Source organism: Podarcis filfolensis, assembly GCF_964270895.1.
Source record: "Podarcis filfolensis genome assembly, chromosome: 8".
Classification (NCBI taxonomy): Eukaryota; Metazoa; Chordata; class Lepidosauria; order Squamata; family Lacertidae; genus Podarcis; species Podarcis filfolensis.
Window position 1 is genome coordinate 36727650 of NC_139611.1, and position 18541 is coordinate 36746190.

General features: G+C 41.8%; 2 protein-coding genes across 2 annotated transcripts; both read right to left on the reverse strand.

Annotated features, from left to right (window-relative positions):
• Positions 1 to 3401: 3401 nt before the first annotated feature.
• Positions 3402 to 5123, reverse strand: LOC310768247 (arylamine N-acetyltransferase, pineal gland isozyme NAT-10-like; the record flags this gene model as incomplete). The annotated part of the gene is made up of 1 exon (XM_083626121.1): positions 3402 to 5123. One exon carries the CDS (start codon positions 5121 to 5123, stop codon positions 4251 to 4253), a length of 873 nt encoding a protein of 290 aa, XP_083482247.1. The 3' UTR covers positions 3402 to 4250.
• On the reverse strand, positions 3402 to 14890 carry LOC310768245 (arylamine N-acetyltransferase, pineal gland isozyme NAT-3-like). Its single transcript, XM_083626114.1, has 3 exons — positions 14548 to 14890; positions 7427 to 9041; positions 3402 to 7089 (listed from the first exon to the last, which is right to left on the reverse strand). The coding sequence occupies exon 2, from the start codon at positions 9013 to 9015 to the stop codon at positions 8137 to 8139; it is 879 nt and encodes a 292-aa protein (XP_083482240.1). The 5' UTR covers positions 9016 to 9041; positions 14548 to 14890; the 3' UTR covers positions 3402 to 7089; positions 7427 to 8136.
• Between the last annotated feature and the right edge of the window lie 3651 nt (positions 14891 to 18541).

The window sequence follows — 18541 nt, forward strand, 5'->3', positions numbered from 1 at the left end:
TGTTTGATTTTGTTTAATTACCTTTATCAACATTTTCACCAGGAAAAATAATAGCAAAAAACAAATAGAAGTATGTCTTCTATTGACTGTTAAGGAGTTTTGGGCAATTATTAAATTTATTTGTACATGAAGACTATGGATTGAATTCCTTCCAGTGGCCTTGTGCTCATGGAAAAGGGTTGGATCCAGCGCAGGATGGAATTGGACAGTTAATTGAAACAAAGCCCCAGGCTCAATTATACAAAATGTAAGTAGCTCAGTGCCTGGAGTATTTTGCGCTTATGATACACAGGTGAAAACCTTGGTCTCAAAAATACCTTATTAGCTATCACATGTGTAAAGATAAAGGCTTTTTTCTAACTTGAGAAGGGGGTCTTATTACTGTCAGAAAAATCTGATGTGTTAGCTTCTTTAACTTTCCAGAGCTAATTAAATGCTGCTGGGTCAATTACTCAAAATCTGGCCACAAAGCATCACCGATCAGGAGTAAAAATTAATGATTGTACAGCGTCTCCCTTCCCTTTCCCAATTTTTGAAAAAAAATTGTTTTCAGCTAGGAAATGATTTATTGACTATCATTTGAGGAGAACAACTCTGAACATGCCCCACTTTGCCATTCTTACTCATTAATGAATAAATTTGCTCTGTAAAATGCACCAGACCACAAGACGCACCTAGTTTTTCGAGGAGGAAAACAAGAAAAAAATATTCTCAATCTCAGAAGCCAGAACAGCAAGAGGGATCGCTGTGCAGTGAAAGCAGCAATCGCTCTTGCTGTTCTAGCTTCTGTGATAGCTGTGCAGGCTGCATTCGCTCCATAAGACGCACACACATTTCCCCTTACTTTTTAGGAGGGAAAAAGTGAGTCTTATAGAGCAAAAAATACGGTATTTCCCTTATGACTCAAGTCCTGTTTAGGGGGGAAAGTAGAGAGGGTTTTTGTTTCCCTGTTAGTCACCAGCAATCCAAGCTACAACTGTGTCCAAGTAGCCTCTTAAAATCCTCCACCCTCTTTGTGAGAATAAACTGAGGGGACCATTTCAATGATTTTTTTCCAGGGAGATGATAAAATTGTGTGTGTGTGTGTATCATGCTTAGCAGTGGTGGAGTCACAACTTCTTCTTTTTCTTGCGTTTTTATTTTTGCTGACACTTCAAAGGACAGCAGCGGCAATTGCGTTGACATCCTGGCTGCCAAAACTAACTAAGTGAAACCCATATGGTGCCTTCTGAAATACATTAATTTTCCTGGTTATAATGCTAGTGTTGTTCTATGAAACTGTGGCTTTTTGATGGATATACCAGCATGTTGCCCTAAATTTCATTCACATCAGTCTGTATGGTGTGACACAACAATGAGCGTCATGGGACGACATCACTACTCCCCCACACTTTCCGCACATGCTTCTGTTCCCTATGATCCTGCCCCCTACCCATAAAAAAAAAAAAACAGGAAAGTGCCACATTCTGGAATACCACCCCCAAATTGTGTCACTTTACTCCTGTGATATTCTGGGTTAAGGGGGCTGCAGACAGATGTTTTTCTGGAATCGAATCACAGGGAAATGAGACCTAAACTTGCACAACATTCAGTGCTTTTTTCCTTAAAAAAATGTTTAAGGGAGCTCGTTTTCCTACTCATACTGAAATAATGCCCCTCAATGAGGCCAAACTTAGATTCACAAAATGTTTAGGGGTATGCGTACCCCTACGGTCCCCTAGGGGAAAAAAAGCACTGACCGTATTCCATTAGTTTTCTGGAAATGTAAGGAATCATTTCTGCAAGCTCAAATATAATGCGAAAAGGGGGAAATGGAAGAAACTGCTGCGTGAATGCAGCCCAGGAGGCATAATGCAGTGTCTCAGAGAGATGCGTTTTTGAAGGACTTTGTTATGTGTTATGGTCTGAATTTGGCGATAAAGTTCATCACGGTTTTGTACCCATTCAGTTGAACCTTTCACCATTCCTTTGGCTGATGTTTCCAGAGCCCTTCTTCTACAGAGCTTCCCTGCCCCCCCCCCCCCATTTTGTACTGAAGCTTTTCAAATGTCCGATTCTGCTGATCCTGGCAGAATCCTGTCTCTTTGACTTCACTGATCCATAAATGCAATTAGACTTTGGTCCCTGTTGCTGTAGTTTACAGCAGGTGCTGGTGGACTTCAAGCTTGCAATATCTAGTTTGTGTTCTCCACCCTCCCTCCCTTTCCCCTGCCAGAACTCAAAGGTCTACTAGCTCGGGTCAAGTGAGGGGTGAACACAGAATTGAGGGAGAGGATACATCTGAGTGTATTTCAACCCAGAAATTTGTTTTCTCTACTGGAACTGAGCTCAAAGTCCTTTCTCGTAAAAACCTTTCCAGCTCTCCTCCACCTGCAAGCTTTCAGCAGCCTAGTTAGGCGGAGGGAAAGTTGTTGTCCTTGTTCTTTTTTTATTATTAGCTATGGTATTAGGACTTATTCATCACTTTTTGAAAATGAAATTTAAACTCAGAACGACTTTTAATGCCAAAATGTTAATGCAAGAATTAAAGCCAGTATAAAGCCAAAACAAAAGCTGAAAATATTGATATGCTTAAAAGGGCAGTCTAACATGTCCCATCTCCTAAAATAGGCCCAAAGTATCTAAAACTGTGATCCAGTATGGTGCAATGGTTAGTGTGTTGAACTAGAGAGCAGGGTTTGAATCCCCGCTCAGCCATGAAGCTCACTGGGTGACCTTGGACCAGTCACCATGTCTCAGCCTAACCAACCTCACAGGGTTGTTGTAATTATAAAATGGGGAGGAGGAGAACCTTGTGTGCCACCTTAAACTCCTTTGAAGATAAAGGTGGTATATATCCCCGTCTTGCTAAGGTGGTATATACCCCCGTCTTGCTAAGTAAAATTTTACTGGGACTTTCACCCACTTGTATTCACTTAAATAGTGGAAATGAATAAACAGTGGAAGCAGGCCTGATCCTCCAGGCATTTCGCAGTTCTCCTCAACCCCGTGAAGTTGTAACATCAGAATTAAACATTTGAAGCACATTTCTCTCTTTGTCTTCTATGGAATTTAATTTTTGTTGCAGAAGCTGTTTTTTTTTTTTAAGTCCAACATTCCAAATGGGTGGGTGGATTCCCCCAAAACATGGACAGCTTCATAAGGACCAGAAAGCCATTTCTCCAATAAGTACTTGCTGTGCAGTAAGCCACATACAAAATAGTCTATAGAGATATGAAGCTGAAGGATTTTTTGATTGGCTTGGAGGGATTTTAAGCAATGTACCGTAATAGCAGATCCGTAAAGCGGGTGGGGGAACTACACAGACCAAGACTTCATTAGCGCTGGTGACTTAAGTATAACTCTCACAAGTGTTACCAGTGTATATATGAACAGAAATAAATGGAGACTGGAGCAAAAGCCTCTGTCAATATTAGTTCGTGTAATTAAAATTATATCAATATCCATATTTTTCAGATTAAGGCTTCACATAGGATTTTCACTGCCTGCTCACTATATTAAACATTGTGTTCGTCAAAAGTATGTGCCCTCACAAATCCGAGATGAGCATATGAAGTATTTTAATTAAAGCTTCCCTTTCACAATACCTGTGCAGAGCTCCGTAAAAGATGATCAGCATTAGACTCTGGGGGTAAGAAGAGAGGGTGAGTTCAGTCTGTTGCTAACATTTTAGGTCATGTAGCTTTTAATGTGAACTAGCTTGTTGGCAGCTAAGATATTTGAATTCTAAAATTCCCATTTCCTTAGAGTTAATAAGCCCAAATGAGCCATTTTTTCATGGATGCAGTGTATCCTTTGTAGGGCTGCCCCATTTTATGTTAATAAAGGATGGCAGTTTGCTTAAAAACATTCCTTTAGACGAGCTTCCTGTATTGAAATGACTGGAGTATCCCTCGTTCACACATTAGTTCTGGGTACATATCGGAGCAAGTCCTGCTTTGAATTCAGATCCATGTAACTTAATAAAACGTGAAATGCAGATTCCTCCATTTTGAAGTGCTTAAATCGTTTCAAAATTCATTATCCAAGACATGTTAAGTACTTTGCAGTCACTGGTTTGCATCTACAGGGTTGTCAGTGCTGGTGAAAAAAACCCCACAATATATAATTATCCTCTTCTGCCTAACATGGGGTGCTTACAGCTTATGGACAGGTTTTAATCATAACTGCAGTTTACAGAATGATGGATTTAAGAAGATGGTAAAGCTTGTTGCAATTGCATAGCATTGTGCCGTGTTTTGTTTTCTACACTAGATGGTATATGTCGCTTTGATGTTAATAGGAACAAGCTTGTTCTCCAGAGTTATACCAAATTTCTCTCTCAGTGTTTTCTCCACCTCGTCATCGCTCAGCGTTGTGTGCTTCACCAGATCTGTGCCTTCCGTGTGGTTAAATTTTGTCTCCACGAGTGTCCATCCAATCAAAGCCCTAAACCCATCATTTGTCTGGAGGCTACAGATAGATTTCTTGGTAAACACGGAATCTGGGGACGTTTGGAGATAGGAACACTGGAACCGAAAGTCTTCTACTGTCCTTGGCTCAAGGCTGAACAGGTAGATACTCCTGCGCTCCCTTTTTTCCAAGAGATCTGAGTTGGCAAAGTTTTGATTGGGAATGTATTGCTTCCTTCTTATTTTCTCATAGTACCAAATACCGTTGTCTTCTGTGAAACGAAAGATCCCAGGCATTTGTGGCTGGTCTTTGCCGGACACCAGCTCCAACGGTTGCCACATCTGGTAGGAGACACCAAAGCCTGCATCAACGATGTAGGCCCTTTCGTCAATGACCACCTTGATGATGAGATGGGTCATCTGAGTGGCATAGGTGTTTTGTTGTGGGTTGTAAACATAAGCTCCCAGTATGGTGGTGTTATATCCCAGCTTTTTCAGAACCCAAGACAAAAGCTGGTTGTTCTCCATGCACCAACCCCCTCGTTTTTCCTTCACAATCTTGTTGTAAACATGATCTAAGTCTAGAGTAATCGTCTCCCCGCAGTGGATGCTGAGGTTTTCAAAGGGCACAGCTCGTATGTGGTGCTGGAAGATCGCCGCTAAGGTTCCAAAATCCAGTTTTTCGAGAGAGCCTTTGTAGCTAATCCTTGTGAAATATTCTTCAATGTTCATGTTTCCTGGAAGGCAAATGTTAAAGCGGCTAATTAAAAATTATGACAGCCTGAAAGGCTTCTTTCCCCATCCTGCCAGCTTGCACAGTGGTTTCTCTGAATATATTTAAGGAGAGTAGCATCAAAGAAATTGCATAGCTGAAGCAGAGAAGTGCAGGAACAAATACCTGTTTAGATCTACTAAGTGCCTAACAAAGACTCTCCTTTGATAGTGCTCTGTTCTTGCAACCTGGTATGCATGTGTTGAGTATGGTGAACTGGTTTGTTTGCGGAGGTTGTGTTTTCTGCATCAGTAACAAGGGCTGTAGCTCTCTAGCAGAGCAGGTGCTTTGGATACAGAAGGTTCCAGGTTTCTTAACATCTCCAGGTAGGGCCATGAAAGATTACTGTGGAAGGGTAACTGCCAGTCAGTATAGGCAATATTATGTTATATGGACAAATGATCTTCGTATAAAACTGCTTCCTCTGTCTAAGCCCCTGTAGAGCCGCCACCACCACCTAAAGCGAACAAATAGATTAATGGTCTGACTCAGTCTAAGCAGTTTTACACATTCAGCAGAAATTTATATATGATTTAAGATATTTATATACAGTCGTACCTTGGAAGCTGAATGGAATCCATTCCGGAAGTCCCTTTGACTTCCAAAATGTTTGAAAACCAAAGCACGACTTCTGATGGCTGCAGGAAGTTCCTGCAGCCAATCAGAAGCTGCAGAAGCCCTGTTGGATGTTCAGCTTCCAAAAATAGTTCGCAAACAGTCACTTCTGGGTTTGTGACATTCGGGAGCCAAAATGTTCAGGAACTAAGCTGTTCGACTTCCAAGGTACGGCTATACTACTATTGTTTCAAGATGTGTACATTTCAAGATGGTGCACAGTTGCATAAAATGCAATTCAAAAATAAACAAATACAACACAAAAATATACAAACTGTTTTTAAATCGAGCTCAATCAGTATACTTAGAATTGCTTAAAATTCTACAGCGACTAACATCAACAGCCAGTGAAGGCAAGTAAGTGTTTAGCATCCAATGAAATGATTTCAAAGTTGGTGCATTTCTTATTTCTGGAGGAGGCCATTCCAGCACCACGACATAAAAGATCAGGTTCTTGGTTGTGGCCAGATGTAGATCTGCAGGCTATAGAGGACCAGGAGGGCCTATCCAAAATCCAAGGGTCTACACCAGTTAAAGTTGCTCTTAAGAGTTTTTTTTAAAACAACAAAACAAAAAATATCTTACCTGTTAAGATATTTATCTGTTTTTGTTTTGAGATTTCCCTGTGCTTTTCGGATTGCAGTCTGCTGTACTGTGTGTAAAAAGAGCTGAGTTGAATTTTTCAGCTTCAGATCTGCAAAGATCTTAATCCTTCCGTTCTTCCCCTCTCTTTCTCTCGTCTTATTGGGGGTTGGTCATTAAAAAGTTTGGAGGGGAGAAAGTCCACCTGAAATGTCTGCACATATTCCAGTTCCACTGATCCATGAACTGATTGAACTTTGGTTCTTAACTTTTTTAAAGTGGTGTCCTAACACAACAAAACAGCTTGCTTGATATGAGAAACAGCTGGACACGTAATATGGGGCATTGGACCACTGAAATCAGTAGCTTGTATCCAGCATTGCAGAGTCGCTCCCTCACGATTATAGTGATGGTGAAAAACTTGGATGGCTCGAAAAGAGGATGAGACAAATTCATGGAGGATAAGGCCATCAATAGCTACTAGACGGGATGGCTATGCTGTGTCTTCATGCTCAGAGACAGTAACACTTCTGAATTAGTTACTGAAGCTGCAGGAGGGTAGAGCTGCTATTGTGCCTTTGTGCTTGTAGGCTTCTCATGGGCATCTGGTTGGTCACTGAGAACAATGATGCTGGATTAGATTTGGCCAGTACCACATGGATCTTTATGCTTCTTAAATTCTAGTGAGAGTATCCTTATTGAAATTAATGAACCTAAATGGAGGAGACTCTTGAGAGTCCCATGGACTGCAAGAAGATCAAACCTATCCATTCTTAAGGAAATCAGCCCTGAATGCTCACTGGAAGGACATCCTGAAGCTGAGGCTCCAATACTTTGGTCACCTCATGAGAAGAGAAGACTCCCTGGAAAAGACCCTGATGCTGGGAAAGATGGAGGGCACAAGGAGAAGGGGACGACAGAGGACGAGATGGTTGGACAGTGTTCTCGAAACTACGAACATGAATTTGACCAAACTGCAGGAGGTAGTGGAAGACAGGAGTGCCTGGCGTGCTCTGATCCATGGGGTCACGAAGAGTCGGACATGACTAAACGACTAAACAACAACAAATTAATTTCAATGGGTTGTTGCTGACTAAATCCTTCTCAGAGTAGACCTATTAAAATTAACGTCTCTAAGGCAGTCAGTGGGTCTACTCCAAGTAGAATTAACGTTGGTTGCAATCCATATAGCTGAGTGGTTCCAGTTGAGCCATGGCAGGTCCCATCTCCCTTTTTGACTTCTCTCAAAGCCTTCCCACCAGAATAAAAAGTTTTAGAAATGTGGTATAAACAAGATGCCTTTGCCTATTTTTTCTCCCTAAGATGAAGACTGCCCTGATTAACAGCTGGGTTTTATATTGTTAAATGTGGTGAATCAATAATTGAATGTTCCTGCTTCCTAACATCTGCATTCCTAACATCAAATGTTTGCTATCTCTCCGCCCGCCCCCATTTTAGGATTTAGGATTTTTTCTCATGGGGCAACACAGCAACCTTTACATTTTGTTGATGTTATCTTCTTTATTTTCAGCATGAGTTGGTGATAAAAATTACTGTTGATTTCACACTCCATCATAGCAAGGAATGGCAAAATATTAATCGAGAAAAAACTATTACATTCATCATCATCATGTCTAGTTGAGATTCCTGAATTGAAGGGAGTTGTACTAGATGACCCTCAGGGTCCCTTCCAACTCTACAATTCTATGATTCTGTGATCCAAGCATCATCCTCCCAATTTGCTTTGAATGTTTGTAGCTCTGGTAGCTCTTCAAATCAAAACATGGATATCAAGCTGGTGTTAATGGGGACAAGCTTCTTATCTAATCTTATGTTGAATCGCTCCTGCAGAGTTTTCTCCACTTCCTCATCAGTAAGGGTGGTGCTTTTCACCAGATCCACGTGGCCCTTGTAATTATATGTGGTTTCCGTCAACGTCCACCCAATCAAAACCTGAAAGCCGCTGGTGGTCTGCAGGCTACAGATAGACTTCTTCACAAACAGGGACTCTGGAGCAGTTTGAAGATGCAGGTTCATAGGCTGAAACTCTTCTATCGTCCGTGGCTGAAGGGTAAATGAGAAAACTTTCTTGCAGGTCATGTTTTCTGGGGTAACAGAGGAGGGGAATATGTTGTCGGTACCTACTGTGCACTGCTTGCGCTTCATTTTGTCAAAATACCACACTCCATTGTCTTCAGTGAAGCGGAAGATGCCCGGTGTCTGAGGCTGATCTTTCCCAGACACCAGTTCCATTGGCTGCCACATTTGGTAGGCTATCCCAAAGCCGCCGTCCACAATGTAGGCCTTGCCGTCAATCACCACTTTCAGCAGGAGGTGATTCATGTCTTTCTCATAGGCGTCTTGAGGAGGGCTGTAAACGTAGCCTCCTAAAAGGCTGGTATCGTAGCCCATTGTCTGAAAGACCCAGAATAAGAGGTGGTTGTTCTCCATGCACCAGCCACCACGATTCCGCTTCACAATTTTGTCATAGACTGATTCTAAGTCTATCTGAATGGTTTCGCCGCAGTGCATGCTGAGGTTTTCAAACGGCACCGATCGGATGTGATGTTGAAAGACTGCTGTTAACGTTTCTAAGTCCAGGCATTCCTGGGGGCCTTTGTAGGAAATTCTTGCAAAATACTCCTCGATATTCATGTAGATGAGTTTTTCCTCCTACTGTCCTGGAGATGGTGGGGAGAGAGAGAGAGAGAGAGAGAGGTGAATAATTAGATTATTCTACCTCCTTGCATGATCTCTGTTCTATTTTACAGTTGTTGGGAATGATGATACTTTCAAGTGTACAAAGCGTTCGTATGTTTCATATAGCTGTACTTCTAACTCTATAAGGCATGGTTGGGGAACCTGTGGCCCTCCAGATATTGTTGGACTGCAGATCCCATCCCCTCTGGTCATTGGCCATGCTGGCTGGCACAGGTGGGAGTGGAGTCCCAACAACATATAAAGTGTGTTCAAGTGTTAGCCCAAACACATGAAAGCTTCATCAGGCACAGAATGACACACACAGGTCCTGTTCCCAACATCCCCATGCACATCACCCCACATACTGAGTCTCTGGTCTTCCCTGTGTTGGATCAGAAACAAAGGTTGCTGCCATATACTGCCATATACCATTGGTCCATCTAGCTCCATATATTGTCCACACTGACTGGCAGTGGCCCTCCATCCTTATACATTCCATCTCTACCTGGCACCTTCTGTGTGCAAAACAGATGCTCTGTCACTGAGCTATGGCATTTCCACACTCCACTTGAACACAAGCAGAACTCTCTGCAATTGAGGACCCTGATAAAGCAAGAACTTGCATTGCATGGAGGAGTTTGCATAATCGTGTTCAAGCAAATGTGAGTGGAAGTCCCCTGCAGATCTTCCTCAGTGAACACAGGGATATTTGGAGGTTGGAGGGGAGGTGCAATGTGAACCGCTTATCCCCATTCACACTTTTGAGTTTTTCCCTTTAGACTAGTAGTGGGAAACAGGATTCAGCCAGTGGGCTAGATCCTTAACCTCCTCCATGTCCTGTGGACCAGCTTTGAAAGACCTCCCACCTGTCAACCACATGAAGACACAATGACTTCAGGGGACCCATTTTCCTTTGCTGCCCATGGTTTGAAATCCGTAGTGCCTGTGGATCCTGCTTTTAAGCTCAGTCGTGTGCCTATCTGCACCTCATCTCATGTCATATGATGTCCGGTGCATGACAGGCAGATCTAACTTGACCCTTGGGCTTGGCTGAAGGTCTCCCACCATTCCTCTAGAGCAGTGTTCCCCAACCTTGGGCCTCCAGCTGTTTTTGGACTACAATTCCCATCATCCTTGACCACTGGTCTTGCTAGTGAGGGATGATGGGAGTTGTAGTCCAAAAACAGCTGGAGGCCCAAGATTGGGGGACACTGCTCTAGAGGACCACAGATTCCTCATCCCTCTTGTAAGGTCAGTATTATTATACCCCATATTATGGAAGGGAGGACTAAAGGGGGGTTTGCCTTCATATTGCCAAATGATCTCATCGGAGAGATAATGTTTAAAGCAGGGACTCCCTAAGTCATGTGCAGCTCAGTCTCCTAACCACTTTGCTAAACCCATTATTAAGAGAACAAGGGTTGATTCACAAAGCAATTGTGGTCCCCAGCTACCTGTAATCAGGTGAACACGACTGTTCAGGCTTATTTACAAACAGCCCCCTGCCAATTGTCAAGCTGTAGTGTTAAATATCAGAAAGCTTTAAGGGCAACTTTCCCCGTTCCTTTGAGTGTACTTCCGGAACGCAGACATAAATAAAAAGCACTGGTTCATAACTAATTTAACTCGCGTAGAACTTTGGCACAACAGTATTGTTGTTTCTTTTCTCCATCCACTGCAAGGTTCTTGGGTCACACACACACACACTCTCTGCCAATCGACACCCCCCTCTCCTGAAAGAAGTATATTGAGCTGTGATTACTTGTATGGAAAGAGTAGTGTTGAAATGTCAATCTGTTTTGCTTTCTGTTATTTAAGCTTAGGATTTTTTAATTTTAAAAAAATCCAAGGTTATTTGCAAACTGAAAGCAGCCTATTCCTTGGTAATCATCACCAGGAAAGAGTGAATCTCTCGATTTCCAGTTTCTCATTGTCCCAATCTTAAATTCAGCTCCATATTCCTGCATGTCCCTGGGTTGTTGTTGTTTTAAAGTGCCCATGAAAATTTGTCAGCATTTCAGTGGGTACCTTTCCCAATATACACTTTTCTGTATGCCATTTTCCTAACAGACATATTTTTACAAACCAACCTTCCTAATTTAATTCATTTTTATCAGTCATTGCTGATCTAGTATATGTGTATTTGAACACATTAAAGGTAAAGGTAAAGGGACCCCTGACCATTAGGTCCAGTCGTGACCGACTCTGGGGTTGTGGCGCTCATCTCGCTTTATTGGCCGAGGGAGACGTTTGTCTGCAGACAGCTTCCGGGTCATGTGGCCAGCATGACTAAGCTGCTTCTGGTGAACCAGAGCAGTGCATGGAAACACCATTTACCTTCCCGCTGGAGCGGTACCTATTTGTCTACTTGCACTTTGTGCTTTCGAACTGCTAGGTTGGCAAGAACTGGGACTGAACAACGGGAGCTCACCCCATCGTGTGGATTCGAAGTGCCAACCTTCTGACCGGCAAGTCCTAGGCTCTGACCCACAGCGCCACCCGCGTCCCATTGTGTCCAAAGACAGCAGCAGATGGAGGGGTCAGTCCTCAGTTTTCTCCCAGATCGTTCTTATTTTGTAGATTGTTCCTGTTATTATCATGTGTGTTTTTGTACTGATTGATTATTATCATAGCTTTCTTCATTTTAAGTGCTTTGAGCATGAAAATGGAAAGGCAGGATATGAAATAAAGAAGAAAGTATTTGGTTAGCGAACTGCATTGCAAAATTCAGAGCACGTTTTGGGTTGTGTATTGTTTCGGAGAGGGTGAATTAGGTAGGTTTGCTTTCAGCTGAGAACTCAGTCAAATTTCTTACCACCGTGATACTCCCTTTCCTGCAATCCCACTGAGGTTTCTGATCTTCTGCCTTAGTAACTCTTGAGTCTGTAGAGCTGTCATTACTAATATGTCATGGAAAGCAGCTTGGTCCCTGTCTGTGGTGCCATCAGGGCAGGACTTGGGAAAGAAGTCCAGGGTTCAGCAGAATGAGCAGGAGGACCTCTCCCCTCAATCCCCACATTGCTAAGGTTGCATTCAGACGTGGGTATTATTGTGTTAGTTTTCCTGATTATAATGCTAGTTAAACTCTGAGACCATTTTGTTAAACTGTGGAACTCACTCTCACAGGAAGCAGAGATGGCCAACAAACTTGATGGCTTTAAAAGATGATTAGACAAATTCATGGAGGGAAATGCTGTCAATGGCTAGTAGCCATGATGGGTATGCTCTGCCTCCACAGCTGGAGGCAGAAATCCTTCTGAATGCCAGTTGCTGGAAACCACAGGAGAGAAGGGTGCTCTTGTGCTTGGATCCTGCTTGCGGCCTTCCTATAGGCACCGGCCTGGCCACTGGGAGAATAGGACGGTGGACTAGATGGGCCAATGGCCTGATCCAAGAGGCTCTTCTTGTGCACTTAACACTAGCCATTCTATCCCAGGTTCCCTTTGATAGCTGTTGTGTTATGGAACTTTAGCTTTCTGATTGATCTGTTGCGCTAGCATTTTAAATAACAGGAATGACTGTATCCTGGGATACTAGACTAGATTTCATCACATGAAATTACAGCACAAATCTCCTGCAATTTTCCAGCTCTTGCAAGCAGTTTCCCCCACTCCCTGGAAGTGAATAACATGGAAATGAGCACTCAACTTGCACTAGATTCCAGTACTTTTCGAGAAGTGGCTTTGCCATGTGGAGTATCACATAAAACGTGGAAATTATCCAATAAGGGAATGTCAGGGGGAAATGGAATAATTTGCCTGAACCCATTTTGAAGTAAGTGATGGAATACACATTGCCATCTAAAAGGTCTCTGAAACCAGGAAAGTTTCTCTAAATGGACTATACTGACCAGATGTTTGGAAGCTGTGGCTGGATGGTTACGTGGGAGCTGGTTGAAGTTAAATCCTTCGAAGACAAAAGTCCTCTGGCTGGGTCGGGATGACATGGGGTTGGGGGGCCAACTCCCATCTCTTGGGGGGGGGGACGCAGTTAGCACCAGCGCCTTCTGTCAGGAGTCTGGGCATAACCTTTGACACCTCCCTCTCTATGGAGGCGCAGGTTGCAGCTACAGCAAAGGCGGCATTTTTCCACCTTCACCGTGCTAAGCAGTTGGTCCCTTACCTTTCCCGCCCTGATCTTGCCACTGTGATCCATGCAACGGTCACCTCCAGATTTGATTATTGTAATTTGCTCAACGCGGGGCTGCCCGTGAAGCTGACCCAGAAACTCCAGTAGGTGCAGAATGCCACAGCGAGGCTCCTTATGGGGTCCTCGCCACAGAATCACATTCATCCAGTGCTATACCAGCTGCACTGACTCCCGGCGGAGTACAGGATCAGGTTTAAGGTGCTGGCTTTGACCTTTAAAGCCCTGTACAGCCTAGGACCCTTGTACCTACGGGACCGCCTCTCCTGGTATGCCCCGCAGAGGAGCTTACGGTCAGCAGACAATGACACCTTGGAGGTCCTGGGCCTCAAGGAGGTTAGGCTGGCCTTGACTAGGGCCAGAGCCTTTTTGGCCCTGGCCCCAACCTGGTGAAACGCTTTGTCACAAGAGACCAGGGCCCTGCAGGACTTGATATCTTTCTGCAGAGCCTGCAAGATGGAGCTGTTCCGCCAGGCCTTTGGTCAGGGCCCAGTCTGACCCCCCCGCCTTTTTACAAGACCCTGCATGTAAGTGGCCTCTCTAACTCTTCTCACCGGCTCATATGAGACCAACACAAATATCTGGGCCTGGTGAGCACTTAATGTTCCCAACCCCTATAGTTATAATTTGTGGGTTGCCATCTGATTTTATTCTGAATTTAAATCTGATTTTAAGCTGTATTTTAATTGATTGTCTGTTTTTATGTTCTAATGTATTATATACTTTGATGTTAGCCACCCTGAGCCCGGTCTTGGCCAGGGAGGGTGGGATACAAATAAAATATATTGTTATTGTTATTGTTATTGTTATTGTTATTGTTATTGTTATACACTCTTCTTTTTAAAGAGTCTGAAGAAATCCAGTTCCTAGCAGCTTGATTATAACTCAGTTGGCATGCACAATTGTTGACTCATATTGTTCACGCCCTGTTGGTGTCTTAACAAAACAGCTGAGTCATCCCTTCAAACCCCTTTTTGTTTTAGATTTACCATATTTAAGAGACACGATTCTAAATCAACCTTGAACCATTTCATCTCGTCCTTATGCAACAGGCAGCCATTTTTCCTGTGTCTGTGCAAGTGTATATGTGTGTGTTTAGAAAGAGTTTTTAAGAATGGTTTTTAACTGCTGATCCTGTCTCTTGTAATTGCTTTTATGGAGTTGCAATTTAAAAAAATGGTGTCAGCTACCCTGTGTGATGCATTTACATGGAAAATGCTCTCTAATTAAATAAAATAAAATAAATGCACATACATACACACACACACAGAGAGAGAGATACTCCCTCACCAGCAAAACTGTATTCAGTAAGAGATTCTAGTGTTTGCTAAAGTGCCTTACCTTCTAGCATGCCTTTCAGTTGCACAGGGAATACAGGAGGATCAAGTTTCTCAGTCTCCTTGAATGATTTGCTAAAAAGTGGGAGGATCACGCAAAGCCCTCTGGCTCCTGTTTCACCAAAGCCAAAAGTTTCAGAAGTCAAATCTGTCCTAGAAATCCATACCAGCGTCCCTTTATTTCTCTCTTCTGAGTCAAAGAGGGCAAAAGCTGAAGAGAGAGTGGAGCTTTGCAGTTTCTAACTGCGTAAGCTGTTTTCTTATCTTCCCCTTTTCCACTGCCAAGAAAACATGTCCTACCCTGGATTTCCGGTTGGTAAAACCAGATGGAGTTGTTTTGATACACAGGAGTGGGTTAGTCTGACTGCTGCAGTCATTTTTGTTTTGTACAACACCACCCAAACTGTTATGGGGGGCATGTTCACTGAATGACATTGTTGGTTTTTTTTAAAGATATTTATTGGAGTTTTACAAAAACATAAATTTAAAAGATCATATAAAAAGAAAGAAATACAATAAAAGAAACATAGAAAAATACATAAAGTAAGAAAAAGAAGAATAAAAACAAATCCATTTTTGTAACCCTAACTCATTATCTTATTTCCTTGGCCTCCTCACACCTCCCCTTTTTGTATCCCCATTTAAATAATCAAATCAGCAAATCCTTACCCTCTTTCGTTTATCTTAACTCTATATCTTAACATATTATAACTCTATATTTTCATCCATTTTCAGTTCAATTTTGCATACTCTTGTTAACTTTGTTGCTAATGCCACTTATTTTCAATCCAACATCATTTTAACATTCGTTAATTTTACAGTGTTTCTGCAGATAGTCTTTAAATTTCTTCCAGTCTTCTTCCACCAACTCTTCTCCCAGGTCTCGGATTCTGCCGGTCATTTCCGCCAATTCCATATAGTCCATCACCTTCATCTGCCACTCTTCCAGGGTGGGTAAATCTTGTGTCTTCCAATACTTTGCAATCAGTATTCTTGCTGCTGTTGTTGCATACATAAAGGAAGTTCTGTCCTTCTTTGGCACCAATTGGCCGACTATGCCCAGGAGAAAGGCCTCTGGTTTCTTCAAGAAGGTATATTTAAATAACTTTTTTATTTCATTATAGATCATCTCCCAGAAAGCCTTAATCCTTGGGCACGTCCACCAAAGGTGAAAGAATGTACCTTCATTTTCTTTACATTTCCAACATTTGTTATCAGGCAAATGATATATTTTTGCAAGCTTGACTGGTGTCATGTACCACCTGTATATCATTTTCATAATATTCTCTCTTAAGGCATTACATGCGGTAAATTTCATACCGGTGGTCCACAACTGTTCCCAGTCAACAAACATAATGTTATGACCAACATCTTGTGCCCATTTAATCATAGCAGATTTAACCGTTTCATCCTGCGTATTCCATTTTAACAGCAAGTTATACATTCTTGAAAGCATCTTAGTTTTGGGATCTAACAGTTCTGTTTCCAATTTTGATTTTTCCACCTGGAAGCCAATTTTTTTATCCAAATTGTAGGCCTCTCTTATTTGATAATAATGTAACCAGTCTCGCACTTTATCTTTTAATTTCTCAAAACTCTGCAATTTCAATTTGTCTCCATCTTGTTCGAATATTTCCCAATATTTCGGCCAATTGGCCTCCATATTGAGCTTTTTCTGAGCCTTTGCTTCCATTGGTGACAGCCACCTTGGGGTTTTATTTTCCAGTAAATCTTTGTATCTTATCCAGACATTGAACAATGCTTTCCTGACAATATGGTTTTTAAATGCTTTATGTGCTTTAACCTTGTTGTACCACAAATATGCATGCCACCCAAAAACATTATTAAAACCTTCTAAGTCCAAAATGTCTGTGTTCTCAAGAAGCAGCCAATCTTTCAACCAGCAGAATGCTGCCGATTCATAATAAAGTTTAAGGTCCGGCAGGGCAAATCCACCTCTTTCCTTTGCGTCAGTTAGTATTTTAAATTTTATTCTGGGCTTCTTGCCCTGCCAGACAAATCTAGAAATATCTTTCTGCCACTTCTTGAAACAGTCCATCTTGTCCAAAATTTGCAATGACTGAAACAGAAATAACATTTTTGGCAATACATTCATCTTTATAGCTGCAATTCGACCCAACAAGGAAAGCTTCAAATCTGACCATATTTCTAAGTCTTTTTTCACTTCTGTCCAGCATTTCTCATAGTTATCTTTAAATAAGTTTAAGTTCTTAGCAGTCATATTAACCCCCAAGTATTTTACTTTCTTAGCTAATGTCAAACCAGTCTCCTTCTGAAACCTCTCTTTCTCAATCGGTGTTAAGTTTTTCTCAAGAACTTTAGTTTTTGACTTGTTCAGTTTAAATCCTGCCACATGACCAAATTCTTGAATCAGTTCTAATACTCTTTTCGTACTAGATTCTGGCTCCTGTAACGTCAAAACTAAGTCATCTGCAAAAGCCTTCAGTTTGTATTGTTTGGCTCCGACCTGAATACCTTTAATCAGACGGTCCCTTCTAATCATATTTAGCAAAACCTCCAGGACCGAAATAAAAAGCAATGGGGAAATTGGGCAGCCTTGTCGTGTCCCTTTCTCTATCTTAAGTTCCTCTGTCATCACATTATTGACTATTAGCTTAGCTTTTTGCTCTGAATAAATTGCACTTATACCATTTTCAAACCTTAGGCCCACCCCCATTCCCTGAAGATTTTTCTTCATAAAATTCCAAGAAATATTATCAAAAGCTTTTTCTGCATCTATAAAAATTAAAACTGCTTTGGTGTTGATGTTCACTTGCAGCTTCTCCAAAATATTAATTATGTTCCTCGTATTGTCAGACAAATGTCTACCTGGGAGAAAGCCAGCTTGATCTTTATGTATCTCTTCAGCTAGTACCTTTTTTAATCTGTTAGCCAAAATATCAGCAAAAATTTTGTAATCCATATTAAGCAGGGATATGGGGCGGTAGTTCTTAAGTTGTGTCTTTTCAGACTCAGTTTTCGGTATGAGTGTAATGTAAGCTTCCTTCCACGACTCTGGCACCTTTTCCCCCTCCAGAATTTCATTACAAACCTCCTTTAGTGGCTGAATTAACCAGTCTTTCAGAGATCTATAGTATTTGGAGGTAAGACCGTCCGGCCCTGGAGATTTGCCCAACTGCATGTTCTGAATGGCACCTTCAACCTCCTGTTCTGTAATTTTGTGATTCAACATTATCTTATTTTCTTGAGAGATTTTTTGTAATCCATTTGTTCTTAAAAATTGGTCTATATCAGTCTCTTTCTGTGGCCCTTGTGTATATAGTTGTTTAAAATATCTCTGGAAGCACTTTCTAATCTCCAATGGATTCTGTATGTTCTTTCCTTCCACATCCAGATTTGTAATGGTGTTTAATTTTTGTCTTTTTTTCATCTGCCAGGCTAGCAGTTTCCCACATTTATTAGCTGATTCAAATGTCTTTTGTCTCATCTGCTTAATTTTCCATTCTACTTCCTGATTTATCATTTTCATATATTGTACTTGATATAATTTTATTTCTCTCAGAATCTCTTGCGACTTTGGTTTCGCTCTTAATTTCTTCTCTCCTTTTATTTTTTCCAAGATTTTATCTTTTTTCTCATTTTGTATTCTCTTCTTTAGTGCATTCTGTTGAATCAGAAACCCTCTCATAACCGCTTTGCTTGCGTCCCAGATTACTCTTTTTTTCAACCGTAGTATTCAAGTTTATCTCAAAATAGTCTCTCAGGATTTTTTGGGCCTTCTTAGTGACCTCTTGATCTCTAAATAAGGTGTCATTCATCCTCCATCTGAAGGAACCGATTGGTGTTAATTTCATCTCCATCTTCACCGCATTGTGGTCGGAGCAGGTTTTTGGGCAAATTTCCACTTTTCGAATCTTAGGTGCCAGTCCTCTAGTTATCCATATTTGGTCAATTCTTGTCCATGTCATGTTGGCTTCAGAGAAGAATGTTCCCTCTCTTCCAAGGGGGTTCTTGGA